The sequence below is a fragment of the Plasmodium brasilianum genome, chromosome 1 (genome assembly GCF_023973825.1).
Source record: "Plasmodium brasilianum strain Bolivian I chromosome 1, whole genome shotgun sequence".
Classification (NCBI taxonomy): domain Eukaryota; phylum Apicomplexa; class Aconoidasida; order Haemosporida; family Plasmodiidae; genus Plasmodium; species Plasmodium brasilianum.
Window position 1 is genome coordinate 458,260 of NC_090114.1, and position 18,343 is coordinate 476,602.

The 18,343-nt window shown below is 28.3% G+C and overlaps 4 protein-coding genes across 4 annotated transcripts; 3 read left to right on the forward strand and 1 right to left on the reverse strand.

Annotated features, from left to right (window-relative positions):
- Positions 1 to 734: 734 nt before the first annotated feature.
- MKS88_000433 (uncharacterized protein) lies at positions 735 to 4,097 on the forward strand (the record flags this gene model as incomplete). The annotated part of the gene is made up of 1 exon (XM_067215369.1): positions 735 to 4,097. One exon carries the CDS (start codon positions 735 to 737, stop codon positions 4,095 to 4,097), a length of 3,363 nt encoding a protein of 1,120 aa, XP_067075671.1.
- Positions 4,098 to 5,718: 1,621 nt separating this feature from the next.
- On the forward strand, positions 5,719 to 10,053 carry MKS88_000434 (uncharacterized protein; the record flags this gene model as incomplete). The annotated part of the gene is made up of 1 exon (XM_067215379.1): positions 5,719 to 10,053. One exon carries the CDS (start codon positions 5,719 to 5,721, stop codon positions 10,051 to 10,053), a length of 4,335 nt encoding a protein of 1,444 aa, XP_067075672.1.
- Positions 10,054 to 11,837: 1,784 nt separating this feature from the next.
- On the forward strand, positions 11,838 to 14,298 carry MKS88_000435 (origin recognition complex subunit 2; the record flags this gene model as incomplete). The annotated part of the gene is made up of 3 exons (XM_067215390.1): positions 11,838 to 12,630; positions 12,681 to 13,144; positions 13,198 to 14,298. The coding sequence occupies 3 exons, from the start codon at positions 11,838 to 11,840 to the stop codon at positions 14,296 to 14,298; spliced, it is 2,358 nt and encodes a 785-aa protein (XP_067075673.1).
- A 649-nt stretch (positions 14,299 to 14,947) lies between these two features.
- MKS88_000436 (DNA replication licensing factor MCM7) lies at positions 14,948 to 17,398 on the reverse strand (the record flags this gene model as incomplete). The annotated part of the gene is made up of 1 exon (XM_067215401.1): positions 14,948 to 17,398. One exon carries the CDS (start codon positions 17,396 to 17,398, stop codon positions 14,948 to 14,950), a length of 2,451 nt encoding a protein of 816 aa, XP_067075674.1.
- Positions 17,399 to 18,343: the final 945 nt, after the last annotated feature.

Sequence of the window (18,343 nt, forward strand, 5' to 3'; positions counted from 1 at the left end):
AATGGAATTTGAAAAAAAATATTTTAAAATTAGTTGTAAATATTACATTGGAACATTCTGAAAAAACTAATTTGATTTGTATATATTTCTAAAAATTTTTTTTTTTTTTTTTCATGTGTACATATTTTTTGGTTTGTTTTATAGTATATTTTTTGATGTATTTTGTAGCATATTTTCTGGTTTATTTTATTGCTTATTTATGCATACATTTTGTTTTTTATTTTATTCTTGTCTTTTACATAGTGTTTAATTCAAAATTAGTTGTAAATTAATAAAAAGGATATAAAGTTAAAGGAAATTATATTTTTCGTATTTTTTTTATTTTTTTTTTTTTTTTTATAAAACTCCTAAGTTTTTATTTTTCTTGTTCGACTATAAGTAAGCACCAATAATGTAAGCCTCGTACATACACTGAAGCATACATTAGCATAACCTAGTAAATAGCAATTTGTAATATCTTTATAATATTACATAAACGTATAATAATTGTTACTACGCAAATTTTGCATTTAACCAAATTTATAGTATAATAGTAGACCACGTAGTAGTAACACGATATGTAATGGTAACCACCACGCAACAGTAACTCACCGACTAATAGTAGCACACCGCTTATCAGTAACCCTCTATATCCTTAATGAATGATATCCAAGTGATCTTACAACTGAAACGTACATAAATGGTATATCAAAATTCAGTTGAATCGCTTAAAAAGGTATGTTCAGAAAAATAAAATGAGTTGTAGTGACACAGTTGAGCTACATAGAAGTAAGGGAATACATAATTACAACTTGAATATATGGAATTGTAAGCAGAGAAAACAGTGGAACACATATAAAACCAGTGAAGACAAAGATGATATTTGCTTAAAGAATGAGTATGAAAGAAAAAGGGGTAGTAATGATGAATGCGAAAGTTACAACCATATTAAAATGAATGTTCGATCCCCTTCATTTAGTTGTAACAACTTAATAAACGGAAGTGATGTAGCCAAAAGAAACGGTAATTTTCAGAACTCATACGTCAATGTGTTATACTTTAAAAAATTAAAATTAAATAAAAGATTGTTTGAAAAATTAAAAAATAAGAATATAGTTATATATTTAAAATATAAAGAAAGTACATGTACAAGCAAAAATATAGAAATTCGAAATGCAGAAATAAATAATTTATATTTATGTTTTTTAATTACTGAACCTTTTATTGAAGATGAGAAGAAAATTATTAAAATTTATATAAAATATTTTAAAGATCATAAGTATAAAATATTATCCTTCGGATTCGTAGAATTAAATTTTTTTGACTTTACTGAAAATTTTTATAGAAAAAAAAGTTATATGTTATGTTATGATAAAAATAATAATAAATATGTTTTTGGTTATTTTATATTAATTTTAGCAAACCAAATAAAATGGACTATATGTGATAATAGGATTTCTTATGAATATATAAAGAAGTCTTATTTTGTTTCTAATAGGAACTGTTATGATCATCAGATTTTTTATATTTGTAAAAAAATTGAAAAAAATTTATTGCAATTATGTGATAGCAATGTGGGTAATAAGTCCAAGCTATTCCAAAACAGAGCCTTACTAAAACATTTCGGCGTCACGCAGAGTTGTCCGGGCACCTTTAGTTTGAGGAAGTCCAATAGGGAGCATCATGATGACGAAATTGCACACATGGGGAGAAGTGGACATATAGGGAAAAGCGAATATAGAGGAAAAAATGAAGATGGGATAAGAAATGAAGATGGGATAAGAAATGAAGATGGGATAAGAAATGAAGATGGGATAAGAAATGAAGATGGGATAAGAAATGAAGGTAGGGTAATAAGTGAAGGTAGGGTAATAAGTGAAGGTAGGGTAATAAGTGAAGGTAGGGTAATAAGTGAAGGTAGGGTAATAAGTGAAGGTAGGGTAAATAATGCAGTTAGGGTGATAAACGAATATAAAATTAGGAGTGAAGATTGGATAAGTGGGAAAGATGAAGGAAGGGATCAAAAGAGTGAAATGAGGCAAGGAGTAGAGGATGAAGACACAAAACACGATAACGAACGAAATGAACTACTCGCGATTAGTGAAAATTGCGAAAGTAAACAAATCTATCAAAACTATTTCAAAGAGAAAAGTTCATTAATTCATTTGGGGGATATAAAAAAAGCTACCGTCTCCATGAGTGAACAACGTATGAGAACTGTAACTCATAACGACAACAGAAGAGAGGATATCATTAGAAAGAGTTATTCTGAAAAGTATTCAAACGAGAAGAATAGAGACAGCATTCACATAGAAAAATATAACATTTCAACTAAATATGATAGTTTAAAAAATAAAGATAATATGCACTTCTTATCCCATTTAAAAGTACATGACTTTCCAACCATTGACTTGGAAAATTTGTCAGAGCAGCATTCCCCCAGACGTTTTGAAAGTAATCAAAACAGTGGCAATAACGATAGAAATAACAGTGCAAATATCTGTGGAAATAGCTGTGGAAGTAACAGCGGAAGTAACAGCGGAAGTAACAGCGGAAGTAACAGGAGTAACATCAATAACGATAATAGTAATAACAACGGAAACAATAATAGTAATAACAACGGAAACAATAATAGTAATAACAACGGAAACAATAATAGTAATAACAGCGGAAACAATAATAGTAATAACAGCGGAAACAATAATAGTAGTAACAACAGTAACGGTAGTAAAATAATCCCAAGAAATAGGAACGAAATGGGCAATAAGACGATGGATAACCATACTAGTATCACCTGCAACACGTGTAGTAAAAATGCAATTCCTTCGGACATATGCGAAATGAAAGATACTATTGTCACTAATAGGGAAGTCTACAGAGGTGATAATAATGGGGAACATACGAAGAAAGATGAAGATGAGTATGTGGATGAGGAGGAAGCGGGTGTAAATGGGGAAGTAGCGGGTGCAGATGGGGAAGTAGCGGGTGTAAATGAGGAAGTAGCGGGTGTAAATGGGGAAGTAATGGGTGCAGATGGGGAAGTAGCTGGTGTAAATGGGGAAGTAACGGGTGTAAATGGGGAAGTAACGGGTGCAGATGAGGAAGTAGCGGGTGCAGATGGGGAAGACGCGGACGTGGATGAGGAAGAAGGAGATGTATATGGGAAAGACACGGATGAAGAAGACGCTGATGAGGAGATGAAGAACAACACACGGTATACTTCTCATATAGAAAACCCTTTTGATTTATTGCTATGCCAAAAACTGAAATGTATACTCAATAAAGATATGGACAGTTTTATAGAGGAGATACAATTTATTCTTAATCATCTAAAAAAAAAGGTAATAAAAAAAAATGAATATTTTATAGAGGAACTAAAAAATGGATATGCAAAAGATGTGTTCATAAAAAAAGATACTGTCGTTGAAAAGAATAACAAACAAAGTTGCTTGAAAAAAATCAATAACAATGAAATAGATGAAGATCAAGCAAAAGATGACAAACAGAAAGAAGTGCAACAAAAGCAAGAACAATATTATAGCATAAAAAGTGATATTATCAAGATTTTGGAAAATTGTGTGAACACTACTTCCCTCTACATTAAGTGTGTTTTGAAAGACAAAAATGTAAGCTGTCATGAAAAGGATATTTTCTCTTCATATGATGATATCATTTGTAACATAAAAAAAGCATTGTATGCATATATGCAACAAAATAAGACATCATCTGGAGCATATTTAGAAGAGATGCATATTAAATCTTTAAACGGATCACAGGAAAAGTTGATAAATGTAGTCAAAAAGAAAAATGGTAATTCTGTAAAAAAGAAAAGCAAAAATGGGCAAACAAAAATATCTGATGGGAAAGATCTTCTTAGGGATATAACACCCATACATTTATATCAATGTAGACATTTAAATTCTTATATTAGTAGTAATGATGAGGTTTCATCATCAGCATTTTCCGACTATAATAACTCACCAAAAAAAAAAATAAAAAAAAAAGGTAGTGAACAACATCAAGTTTTTAACTATATCAATAAAAACATATCTTCTGCTTTACAATACTACGAAAATAAGTGGAAGCACAAATTGTCGGGACCAAAAAAATATTTCTAATCGGGCAATAAATATGCCAAAATAATTTATCAAAAAAAAAAAAAAAAGAAAAAAAAAAGAGAAATAGTCTCTTTTGCAGGATCATTATTTTGTTATCCTCCCATACATGTATCACATCCATGAATGATCTGTGAACATTTGTTTTAACAAAAAATTGTTGTCTTATTTTTTATATATTTAATTACTTATTTATGTATTTATTTGCTTACTGCTTATATGATATGTGCTTATATGCTTATAGCTTATTTGATTCGTGCTTATTTACTTATTGCTTATTTGATGAGTACTAATTTGCTTCTTTATTTTATTATTTTATCCTTTTTTTTTTTTTTGTGATTTTTCATGCATTGCATTTTCACCGATCAACAAAAACTTTTTGTTTTTTTTCGTAAAATTCGGCAAAAAAAAAAAAATGTTACGCTCTTGAGTATTTATTATATACGTATGTATATATATATATATATATATATGTATATGTATATTCATACACCCGCGCATTCGCATACGCCAACGTGTTTGCTCTAAAACAGCATTGATACCATTTCTTAGTTCTGTGGTTATTTTAATAATTATTATTGAAAATAATTTCCTAAAATTAAAAAAAAAAAAAAACAGCTTCGAAACTATATAAAAGATATATAAGCTTATGTAAGGTACACATTTCTTGCCGCAACCCCCCTTAAAGCAATTATATTGACAGTTTCGCTTGCTCTCTTTCGTATTATTTACATACAAACATTCGTAATATGTACATATTTATATACTCGTATGATTGTATATATTCTAAGATTCATTTTATAAATCCTAATTTCCAGTCTTCCTTTTCTTATTAGTATTACCCCAACTAAACTGTTGCCCTCAGAATAATGTTTGAACAACGATTCATGCAGTGATTTTAGTAAAAGTAAAAATATGCATTTTATTTATTTTTTCCCTGTTAATATACTAAAAAATATGAGAAACATTTTTTTCTTTTTTTTTTTTTTTTTTGAACAATCTCAAATGTTTAAATAGCGACTTGCTTAATGAACATTCATTTTATGTAGAATAAATTTTCATGCACTTGTTATTTGTTGCATACATACATACAAGCCCGCCTGTTAAGACTTAATTGGGAGTAATTAAATATTTCTCTCTTGCCTAAACATACTTAGTTTACATTTGCCCACGATTTTATTTCAGGAAATAATAAAAACAACTAACCTTTTCCTTTTTTTAAGAAGCTCCTTTTCTTTAATTTGTATTATTATAACTTTTTTTTAACTTCATATTTTAGAATTCATTTCATTATGACCAATTCGTGATAAGTATAATGTTTTTGGAGAGTTTTTTCATAGCTGTCATATGTGAGGGTTAGATATCCATTTCGTTAGCCTACTTATATATCAGGTTCATAATTACACCTACATAGAGATAATGTACGTGCGTATGTAGGCATATATGCTCCAATTCTTTTACCTCGTCCCTCTTCGCTTCGATTGTTTGTTGATTTCATCATTTTGAGATATTTTAACTGTTTTTTCCCTTTTTTCTATTTTTTCGCCCCTATCTCTTTTTTCTCTTTTCCGTTGATGTATGCATTTTCTTTTAATCTGTGTTATTCACTCTTATCATTCGAATAATGTTTTTTAAGGATGTTACGAAAAGGTTGTGTGTAATTAACAGGTTAATTAAAGCGAAAGGCATAAAAACATCTAGCAAATTGCATAGTGAATACTTTATTTTTAATTTTGAAAATGTCGAAAATTTAAAAAAATTAAAAGAGACTAATGTAGAGTCTTCGCCACATATAGAAGCAAAACAAATAAAAAGAAACGAATATTTTGAAAAAAGTTTGGATAAAAATAAATTAAAAAAAACAAGAAAAGTGTTATCAATAATATTTAAGAAATTAAAAATTTATGAAAAAACAACTTTGAACAAGTCTTTTTTTATACTTTATAAAAATATTGATTACCTGTCCATAGCTGAAGTTATTAGCATTTTGTACTTGGCTGTAAAAAATAAAATATATCATAAATTGAACGAACAGAAAAGAAAAGATGAAGACAATCATTTATTTAATACAAGTAACAGTATAGCAAATAAGAATTTAAATAATGACAACTATGAAGATATCTCGGATCACATTGGAATTTACACGAATGAATTAAAGGAAGAAAATGTAAATTACATGGCGGAAGAAAAAGGTTTTAAATATTACAATGACAGCAACTTGAAAAAAGGGGCACCCTCATTATTCACTACTAAGTGTGTGCATAAGGACGATACAAATTGCAGTGAAACTGTATCGAGAAATAGCTTTTCTGGTGTTACAAATAAGGACCATACCGTTATGAACTACACCAATTATGGTGAATACAAAGAGAAAGCGGCGGAAGAAGGAATAGAAGCACAGGAAATGGACGATGAAGAAGGGATGGAATCAGAAATAACAGAAACAGCGGAAGAGGAGCTGAGCACTAGGAGATGTTCACACGTGCACAACTATACACATATTAAGCAAAGGGAAGTGGACTACGTGCGTAAGTTGCTGATCAGGCTAATGAACACGTTGAAGAGAAGCAGAAGTAACACGAATCTCTTGCTATGGGACTTTTACAAATTATCGTATTGCCTAAGTTATTATAAAATGAATGATAGTACTAATTTTATATCTCTATATTTGTGTTCATTTTTAAAAAGAGAAATTGACAACATACATGAAAATACTAACAAATGTGAGATAAGGAATTCTGCAGGATTGGACATGCTTCTACATTTACTAGTGATACAAAAGAAGAATTTAAAATGTTATTTTTTTAATGTGCTGTATGACTACTTATTTTCCGTATTAAAAAATGGTTTGTTTAGTTTATCATGTAAGAATATTTGTTTATTATTACATGTAAATAATTTTGAAATAAATAAATATGATAATTTTTTTTTTTTACTTATCAACAAAACAAAAGAAATGAAAAGACAAATAACATTAAAAGATGTAAACTACTTACTCTTTTATCAAATCAAAAATAACATAATACTTGACATACCCTCGCTTCACCATATTTTAGTTGATAAGTGCATTACTAGTTATGGAGTTAATTCAGAGATTATACAAAATATAGGCTTGCTATCCCTGTTATTGTTACATTATGACTATTCAAAAAGGTATTCAAATGATACATATGAGAAATATGTACAAGTAATATATAATATGTATTCCTACTTAATGAAGAATATGAAAATATTTTTAGAAAATAGAAAAATGAATGAAGAAATTTTGAATATACATTTTTTAACTTCCTTTTCCTTAGCTTTATCCCTTATTCGGAACAATCTTTACCTTAATACACAATTTTATTTATTTCTTTTTTATCTTATAAATAATTACATACCCCCTTCAAACAGTAGTGATTATATAATCTTGCTAAATTTTTTATATTTTTGCAATTTTAAAAACGAGTTGTACTATAAGAGAGATCCTCTATATACTGAAGGAAGCACATCCGTGTACATACGCAATAACAACAGTGGTATTGACACTCGGAGATATATTTTATTCAACTGCATTCAGTTGTCTCATTATATTTGTGAAAATTTAAAAAGCATTTATTCTTATGAAGATACAAAAAACAGGCAATACTGTTTGTTAGGAAAGAGTAAAAGTAAAACAGTTAAAATTATAGAATCGATAAATAAGTGTGCAGGTACGAAGAATTCGGGCATCAGTTCAAATCAATTTCGTCCATATAATGACACAACTTATACAAGTGCTAATATGATTTATCCATGTGGTGCAGAAGTGGCAGCAGAAGCAGACGTAGTAGCAGAAATAGAACCGCATACACAGGAGGACGAAACTTCTAGCCATAGCAACATACTAGCAAATGCCCTCGAAATAACACTAAACGCAGAAGGTATAAATAAACAAGTAGATGTCAAAAAAAATAAGAGTTATTACATGAATGTTCTGGACTTACTAATATCACTGAAAAATAATAGTTCTGATAGGAACTTTTACATATATTTATTAAACCTATTTCATAACAATATATTTAAGTACAACATACATATATTCGACCTAGATAAAATACTTTTTACATATAGTCTGTTAAACCTGAGAAAAGAGGATATTTCTCTAAATATTTTAGATCTATTAGAAAAAGTAAAAAAGAATATTATGTATAATAATAATCATTTTCTGGATGAAGAACGTTACCTTTTTGATTCCTTGTGTAGTATATTACTATCCGTTGCAGAATTAAATTTATGTAAAGTAATTGATCTAGCAATATTTGAAAAAAAGATACTAGCAAATATAAATCATGTGAACGTAAGCTCCATACTCCTATTGTTACAATATTATCTTTTGAGGGGGAACAACACATCTTTAAACATAAATATAATTACAACCCTTGTTCTCATTTATATCAAGAAAAAGTATATCATTTCGCAGCAAAATATAAACAAAGGTCTATTGTCTTTATTAGATGAAGATGAGTTAAAAGAAGATAAAAATTACCATTTTATGAAACTATATTTACAGGAAGGTGATATTCGTTATGAGCATGGGGAAGACAAGGATAAAAATAATGACAAAAAGAATGAGTCGTATGAAGATAGTAGTGATAACCTTTATAACGTAATAAGCACCGAGATGGATGAAGTGCTTCCAGAAGAGAACAAAAAATATAGCAGTTACTTTTCTTTTACAAAAATGAACCAAGATGATTCGTATGAATTTCTGATACTTAGATTTGTTTTCATTAATATTGGTATTCATTCTAATTTATTTCATGATAACTTCAAATATTATCATGCAATGGAAGGAAAAACTTGTAGAAATGTATTAAGCAATTTTAATAAGATTATATTACACCTTAAAAATAATTTCGCAGATATATTAAACATATGCCTAACAGATGATAGACAATCCCTTCATGATAATAATTATTATGCATCGTCAACAGATTACATATCATTTGAACAGAATAATAAACATGAAAAATGGGAAGAAAAAAATATTCCAAAAAAAAAAAGCTCCTCCCATTTCCACCCCCCTGAGAGGGAAAATGAACAAATAGACAATAAACATAACATAATGAGTAGGAAAAACTTTGTTTTATTAATAAATTATTTTTTATTTATTTTTAATCATGATTTGAGTATCATTATTAAAGATAAAAATTTTATAGAGAGCATAATGCTGCAACATTTATTTGTTAAGAAATTTAAAAGTTCCTATTACAATTATAAATATTCATTTATATATCGCAAATTAGTATTTTCTGTGATATATAATATAAACAAAAGGAACTGCATAAAAATGAACACTACGTTGGATTGTGAAACTGATAGTAGTAGTAATAACAGAAGTAGTGATAGCAGTAGCAGTAGTAAAAGTAGCAGTAACAGTAGCAGTAACAGTAGCAGTAACAGTAGCAGTAGTAGCAGTAGTAGCAGTAGTAGCAGTAGTAGCAGTAGTAGCAGTAGCAGCAGTAGTAGCAGTAGCAGCAGTAGCAGCAGTAGCAGCAGTAGCAGCATTGCCAACCGAGGCAATTACAGGGAAGTAATAAATTTTAACGAGTATGTCGACGTGATCAGATATTTCAATCGTTTGTGCGTGGAGAAAAAATTAAAAAATAATGCTTTTTATAATTATTTAAAAAGGAACAATATAAATATTTATAACAATGAAGGAGTGAATTATGATTTAATATACAATGGACATATTATCCAAGATTTACGTAATAACGAAATTGAAAACATATATATAAATGTCCCTTTTTTTAATTATATTATACCTATGCTTATAAAAACAAAAGATACAAGTGTGGCTGTCCAAGTATTATTTGATGCTTTTGAAAATATAGACACATTTACAGTTCTATTTGATGTTATGAAATGTTTTTTAAAAAATTATAACTACGATATTATTCTTATGAAAAGGCAAAATACGAAAAAAACTGTATAATTTTAAGGAGTATATAATGCTATTCGTTCTATTTTTGCTGCTAAACCAAATCTTAATGTCCTCTGCACAAGAACATACGTAGTAATAATAATACATTTATTGCGCTTTATTCTTTGTGGCATATACAGCTTTTTAATTTACATTATCACACTATTAAATTTCCATGTTTTGTTATACTTTTTACCTTGGTACGTTTTTTATTTTGTAACAATGTTATATTTTTACTTTAATACATTCTTTACGTTAATACTTTCTTTACGTTAATGCTTTCTTTACGTTAATACTTTCTTTACGTTTACACTTTCTTTACGTTTACACTTTCTTTACGTTTACACTTTCTTTACGTTTATACTTCCTTTAATTTATTTAATTTTTTTGTTTTAAATGTTCACTACATTTGTATAGCTTTAATTTTTTTTTTTTTTTTTTCCTTAAAATGTTTTGTATTCGCACTAAAAAAAAATAGACGAAAATTATGCGGAGGAAAAAAAAAATAATAATAATAAGGGGCGCAAACAATACTGAGAGTACAAAAAAATAGGAAAATACAAATATTTTCGTTTTATTACATTACGCGAAAAACGAAAATACTTATATTATATAAGAAAATACGAAAATAAAAGTTAAAAAAAATTGACCATGTTAAAATATAGTAGCAGCTTATCCATGTTAGCAAAATAATAGGAAGTGGAAAAGTTGCGAATAAGATATATTAATTATGTAAGGGGAAAAAAAATGGGGCGAAGAGGAAAGCAGAAGTGAAACAAAATCAAAAGCAAAAAGAAAAAGTATGCGCAATAAATAAAATAGCATTTTTTTTAAAATACTTAATTTTAAGCTATAAATGGATAATAACTCTTAAATATACATCATTTTGTAAATAATTTCACCGCATGTTATAGCTCATCATCACTTTTCTTCTCTTTTTTGCACTTTTAATACTTTTTCAGCACTTTGTTTTAACTGAAGGAGAATACGTTTAAGGACAAAATTCGTAAGTGTATTTCATATAGCATTATAATAAAATATGAGCTGAAAAGAAAAGCAAATAATACGCTTAAAAAAAACAATAAAAAATTGTTCAAATAAAAAAAAAATATAAATAATTAGAATAATTCATATTTTTAAAGACTAATATAATCCTTAAATATATTCTCTTCACATTTTAAAAGAAAATTAAAAAAGGTGGTACGTGAATTTACAGTTTAAAAATGCTTACTCTTGTATTTTATTTTAAACAGTGCAAATAATAAATTTGCTAAATAAGATGCTTTTGGAAGAATTTAAATTAATTTCGTGCAAATGCAAAATTGAATAGGTGTACACACATATGTATGCACATGTGCACATATATATATATGTACATAAACACATATATATATTTATATACGTACGTACTTGTGCCATTTCACGTAAGAATATTTTGTTCGGATCATTGACTTTTCTTGCATGAGGGAAAATACACAACAATATAGTAAATATTCCGAAACGTATTTACCCACACAATATATGCGTTAGAGTGTTTATTCACTTTTAATTATGGGAATATTCTTCATTTAATATTTTTGAAGGGGCCTTCCCAAAAAATATACATTCACTTTTTGCTTAATTCTCAATAACCATTTTGAACATTGAATTCGTTTTAAAATATTTAATATTCCTTTGAGTGTCAGTTTTTTTTTTTTTTTTTTTTTTTTTTTTTGCTTTGTTCTTGTTTAAACCCCTGTTGCAGTTCTATCTAATGCACCTTTCACATTTTTCCGTCCTAATCGCACATATCTAAAATGATGAAAAACATCGAGGTGAACTCCCCTAAGAAGAAGGTAAAAATGGTAGTGGGGGCGAAGGATGAAGAGAACGAAAAGGAAGAGTATTTAATAACAAATCTTACAGAAAATAATAAGAATATGCCTAGTCTTATCGTAAGAATACCAAATAATGTAAATAAATTCTTAAGTAAGGAAGAAGTCAAAATTGATTTTAATGAAAATATAAAATTAACGAATAATAATGAAAAAAGTAAAAAATTAAGTTCCTTTAAAATGGAAAAATCGCCCACAAACACATATGAAAACACGTACGCAAGTGTTGACATAAAGTTAGATGCCACATATCAATCTGATTCAAACAATAGCAACATTTACAGTAAGAAAAAACTAAAAGGTCAAGGAGAACATCAAAAGGAAAATGCACTAGATGCAAACTATGACGAAGAAGAGGACGATGATGAGGAGGATGAAGACGAAATGAATGAAAATCTTATTAAAACATTTAGAAATAATTATGTAGAAAAATACGAAACGAGTATAAGCAACGAAAGTGTTGCCTTTTTAAGAGAACACACAAAGAACGAATTAGAGCATTTTTTACAAAGAGGTGGAAAGTATCATTATTCGGATGAAATGAAAATTAATGATATAATTAATATTGATTATGATAAGTTAAATGAAAAAAATATTATCCCGTACTTCCTAACTAGCATGTTTGATATAGAACAAAAAAAAAAGAGGGAAAAAATGAAACAACAATTAGAGGCAAAAAGAAAATTAACGCTAGAGAAACAAAAAAAAATGATGAGTAATAAGGTGGAAAATGAAAAAAAAAAAAAAAAAAAAAAATGCACAAAGGAACAGCCTTGTCCAGTTTAAAATTAGACAATAAAAAAAGTAAATCATTAAGTAGGAATAACATAGAACGGGGCAGCATTTTGAAAAGGGATAAACTGAAGGAAGATGCGGAATCAGGGGAAGGGGAAGATGGTGCTGAAGTAGCAAGTTCAGATGAAAAAGGCGATGTCGAATGCAGCGACGAATGCGATGAGGCGTGGGACAAAGAACACCAGAAGAGCAACAAACGAAAGAACGAACAAGGCTCAAAACTCGTTAAGGAGAAAAGGAAAAACAAAAAGATGCATGAGAGTGAAAATGATAATTACGATTTGTATATTGATGAACTTGGTAAAGAAGAAATGGATATAAACATTTATAATGATCCAACATTGTATGGAATAGAAGGAAGTAGTGATTATTCGGAAGGACTTAAAAGTGAATTGGATAATTCACAGGAGGAAGAAGCAGGAAAAGATCAAGGAGTGACAAATAATTTCAAAACTAAAAAAAAAAAAAAAATGTTGATGAAGAACAGTTTGGAAATGATGAAAAAATAGAAGATATTGTAGATTCAGCTACACAGAAATTAATATCATATGATTATTATTCTAGTTTAAATATAAAAGAAATAGTGAAACCTAATTATAAAATAAAATCTTTATCATCATTTATACCAATTGAAGAAAATTTAGATAAATTGGATCATGTGCAAAAGTTACAATATTTGATAAAAAATTTACCTCATACACATATAAAAGAAAAAAGATCATTATATCACTATAATGTGAAGCAATTTATTAAATGGAAAGTATATTTATTAAATAATATAAATATATGTTTATATGGAATAGGTTCGAAATTTCATTTATTAAATCTTTTTACAAATATTTGTTTAAATGATGGGAATAAATGTATAATATTAGGGTTTGAGGAAGAGGTTAATTTTGAAGAAATTCTAATGCGTATATTAGAATATCATTATAATCATAAAAGCTCAAAAAATTTAAAGTCTTTTGATTTATTATATGAATTAGTACAAAAGGTTAATGAATCGAATATACCCCTTTATTTTATTATACACAACTTAGATAATATGAAATTATACCCGTATTACGAATATTTCTCTTTCTTAAGTCAATATGATAACATTTATTTTATATGTTCCATTGACGATGTTTCTTTTGAGCTAAACATGAATTTTAAAAATATAAGTACCATTAATTTTCACTATATGAAATGTCACACTTGGTTAGATTATAGACATGAAATTTTAAGACAATGGAATAAGTTCTTACCTGAATGGGTATTCAATAAAAAGTGTGAAGAGATAGATGTAAAGAATAACATTGAAACTATACTAAATGCTTTAAGTATTAACCATAAAAGGTTATTTAAGATTATTGCTTCCATACAATTAGAAAATTTGGAAAAAGGTATATATGGTGTAGAAAAAGAATCCTTGTTACAAGACAAGCGCTTGTTTACTGTAGGGACATCCAGTATAAGGATAAATTCCTTACTGGTCGAGTTCGTATCTCATAATGTTATAACTGAGACAAGGCTTAAAGAGGGAAACACCTTCCTCAAAATAAATGCGGACAAGGGGGAGCTCAAAAGGATAGTGGAGCAGCTGTAGGGACGAATGCTCAGATGGGGAAAAAACAATAGAAAAATAGCAAAAGTGTATGCATCATTATGTTTATGAACTTACGTATTTATGCATTTATCTGTTTTTGTTTACGTTTGTTTATGTGCATGTGTGACCCTGCTTTTGTCTGCTTATTTTTTCGTGCACTTAGCGAAAATACGCACACATTTTCCTAGTTCGTGCTCTTTTATTTAAACCTTTTTTCAGCCCTTATTTTACTACATAACTTGATTTCCTAGTGTCAAAACAATGATAGTAAATATTTTTTTTTAAAAAGAACCAACAAATATGTTTATCATGAATGATGGAGATGCCATAAATTATGGGGGAAAAAAAAAAAAAATTTATGAATGCATATACTTGTATATGTATGTACATTACTATCATATATATCTATGAGATTAAAAATACACCTTAAAAATAAGAGTTACGCCGTATATACTTCAATTGTTAATAAGGAAAAAAAGGTAAACATGAATGTAAAATTTTTTTCTCTAGTTATAGTAAAAGTGCTGCATATATAATAGCCGGTAAATGGGGAGAGAAAAAAAAAAAAAAAAAAAAGCAAAAACAAGGTCTAGTAATATGTTTTGTACTTCATATATTTATTTATACTTCTCTTCCCCCATGTAGTCGCTCAAAGGGCGTCTTCCTCGCCTACTTCCTCTTCCTCCTCATCTGCATCGTAAACATCGTTAGGAAAGGCAATGGCAGTGTTATTCTCATTAATTGTAAATACAGTGAGCTCTACATACTTATCAATAGTGTTAAAAACGTGCGCTTTGGTAAACCCTTTTGTTATTGACTGTGTTTCAATCTCTTCAATAGGTATCCAGCCATTCCATTTTTTTTTCTTCTCCATAATTTTGTCTTTAATGCTTTTAATAATATTCATAATTTCTGTGGATGAGTCCTTTCTTCGTCTCTTCTCTGTTTGTTGTGATACACTTGCCTTTGACTGCTCTGTTAGTCTGATGGCTTCTTCAAAATCAGCTGTTTCTATTACATCACTGTCTCTCAATCTAGCCAATGCTTGTGATATACGTAAAATTGCAAGAAGTGCTCTTGGCGTTGTATAATTTATACGAGTGTCATTATATCTTTCCTGCTGTGATTCTAACTGCCTAGTTGAGACATACCATTGCGTAATTTTGGGTATTAAATCAGGAGAAATGGTTGGCTGTTTTTTTTTGGCTAGTTGTATAAAAGCCCTCAAAACAGTTTTATCAATTTCTTCATACCCATCCTCACTTAATTCTGATCTTTTCTTTTTATCATCACTAGAATCTATACATTTTAAAATATTTAGCACATGCTCAGCTAGTTTTTTGTCCTTATCTCTGTCAGATATATCAAGTAGAAGGAACTGTAAATCAAACCTTGTTAAAAGAGCTGCAGGTAAATTCATATTTAGCATGACTGATTTTTTACAGTCATACCTACCATTAATAGGATTGGCAGCTGCTAACACAGATGACCGAGCAGGCATATTACTACAATGTCCAGCTTTAGCAATTGACACTGTTTGTTGTTCCATAACTTCGTAAATGGCTGATCGATCAAATTCATCCATCTTGTCAAATTCATCAATACAACATATTCCTTTATCAGCTAATACTAATGCACCCCCTTCTAATGTTGTCTCCCCTGTATTTGGATCTTTTAAAACAGCAGCAGTCAAACCTACGGAACTACTTCCTTTTCCAGTTGTATAAATAGATCTTGATGCTATTAAACATACTTTTTTCATCAACTGACTTTTAGCAACCCCAGGATCACCCATTAGTAATATATGTATATCTCCTCTTATCATACCACCATCTTTTTTTTTTTTTGTGCATCCACCAATTAATTGTAATAATAATGCTTTTTTCACATCATCATGTCCATATATTTCCGGTCCAATATTATAAGCTAATCTTTCATATAAATTTGGACTATTTTTTAAATTTTGAACTTCCTCCATTATTTTATCATAATTATCTATATGTTCATTAAAATTTTCTTTATTATTCTGTACATAATAAATATGAAATACCTTTTCTGCAATCAAACCTCCTTTTAATGCTTGAAACCCACTTTTCGTTACTGGCATTAGGACCCCTGTTAAGGTAACTGACATTCCAGGTTGAACAGATGTTGTACATTCTCCATGTATTATACAATTCATACTTCGAGGAATATCTCCTTCTGGTAATTGACTTGGTAATTCTTGTACTTTAATTTCTTGATATTTCACAAATTTACTTAATTTTGCTTGAAACTTTAAAGATCCTCTAATACCATGTACATTTGTACAACCAGGGCAATCAAAGAGAGGCATAAAGAAAGGACCATCAACAGCTTTATAAGCAAAAACATGACATCTATCACATTCATAGGTAGCTACTCTAATACGTGGTTTTAATTGTGTTGCTCTTATTACTTCGCATTCAAATGTACTTAAAGAACCTATACAATCTGCATTTACTATTCTCATTTTTCTTACCAAATCCCTTGAACTAGGTATTAAAATTATTTCGAAATTGACTCTTAAATAAGCTGGTAACTTATATTCTTTCATTCGTTCTTGTCTAATTTGTTCAATTGGTTTAATCATATCTCGAAATAAATTATTAAAGGCTTCCTTTTCACTTTCATCTGTTGAATAACCACTAAGATCTTCATTATTTATTCTTCTTAAATTCCATTTCCTCGTTTTCTCATTTTCATCCTCTTCTCCATAACCTTTTACAAATCTTTTAAAATTTTCATCAGATAAGCATTTATCAGCAGCTGAATATAGTAATTCCATATATCTATGCGTGTTCGTCATTATACCATTATAAACCGAATGATCCGCATCTTTATTCTCTTTGCAGAAATGTTCTCTCAGATCATCTAAATATAATGGCAGTATTTCCGTATCGTGGTTATATATTTTTTGTAAGTAACCCTTATATTTAAGTTTACCCCAGTTAACATGATTTATTGAAGGATCTTCAAAAGTATCAAAAAAGGTTGTTAGTTCGTCTATATGGGAATTGTAATTTTTTACGGCCTCCAAATATTTGGTGTGATTGTCATCCACGTATGTTCGTATTTCCATTTTACTTATATCTTGGTTTTTTAAAATTATCGTAAAGGGGTTAAACGAAAATCTGATTTCATGTATGTGTATACACGTGTATGTTTATGACTACGTATGTAATGCTGCTTATATGTTGAACGAGACAAAAATTTGGAATACGCAAAATACGAACAGTTATATTTGCAAAAACCGCCAATAAAGTTTAACCCAGTTCATGTTCATGCGATGGGTTTATAATACACGTACACGGAATAAAATGCCAAATGAGTTTTTTAAACTTCGAAACTTAGAAAAAGGGGAAAAAATGAAAATTAATAAAAAAAAGAAAAAGAAAAAGATATATGTATACTTAATAAACTTATTTTAAATAGTCTTATTTTTTTGCTAATTCCATTTTAAAGGAATTTATTATTCTCATAGTAAGATTTAAAAAAAAAAAAAAAAAAAATACGTTAAATATATATTTCAAATGAGCATCTTAAATATATACACATCATATGGGCATTTTAAAACTTGTTTTAAATTAACACTTTTAAACCAAATATACAAGGAAAACATGAGCGCATTGTTTTTTTTAAATTTTCGAGATATTTGATAAATTTCAAAAAATAAAAAAAAAGAAAGCAAAACCCATATTACAATATTATTAAATAAAAAGAAAATAGTTTTTAAAAATATGAACACAATTCCCTAACAAGAAAAACTTTTATTTGAAAAAGGTCATGTAAACGAAAAAGTAATAAAAAGAAAAAATACTATTGTTTATTATATTTTTACATAAAAATAGACATAAAGATTAAAAAAAAAAAAAAAAAAGTTATAAATTAAAAATATAAAATTATAAATTAAAAATATAAAATTATAAATTAAAAATATAAAATTATATATTAAAAATATAAAATTATAAATTAAAAATAAAAATAAAAATGGTTTTTCTCAAATAAAATTATTAATGCAATTTCA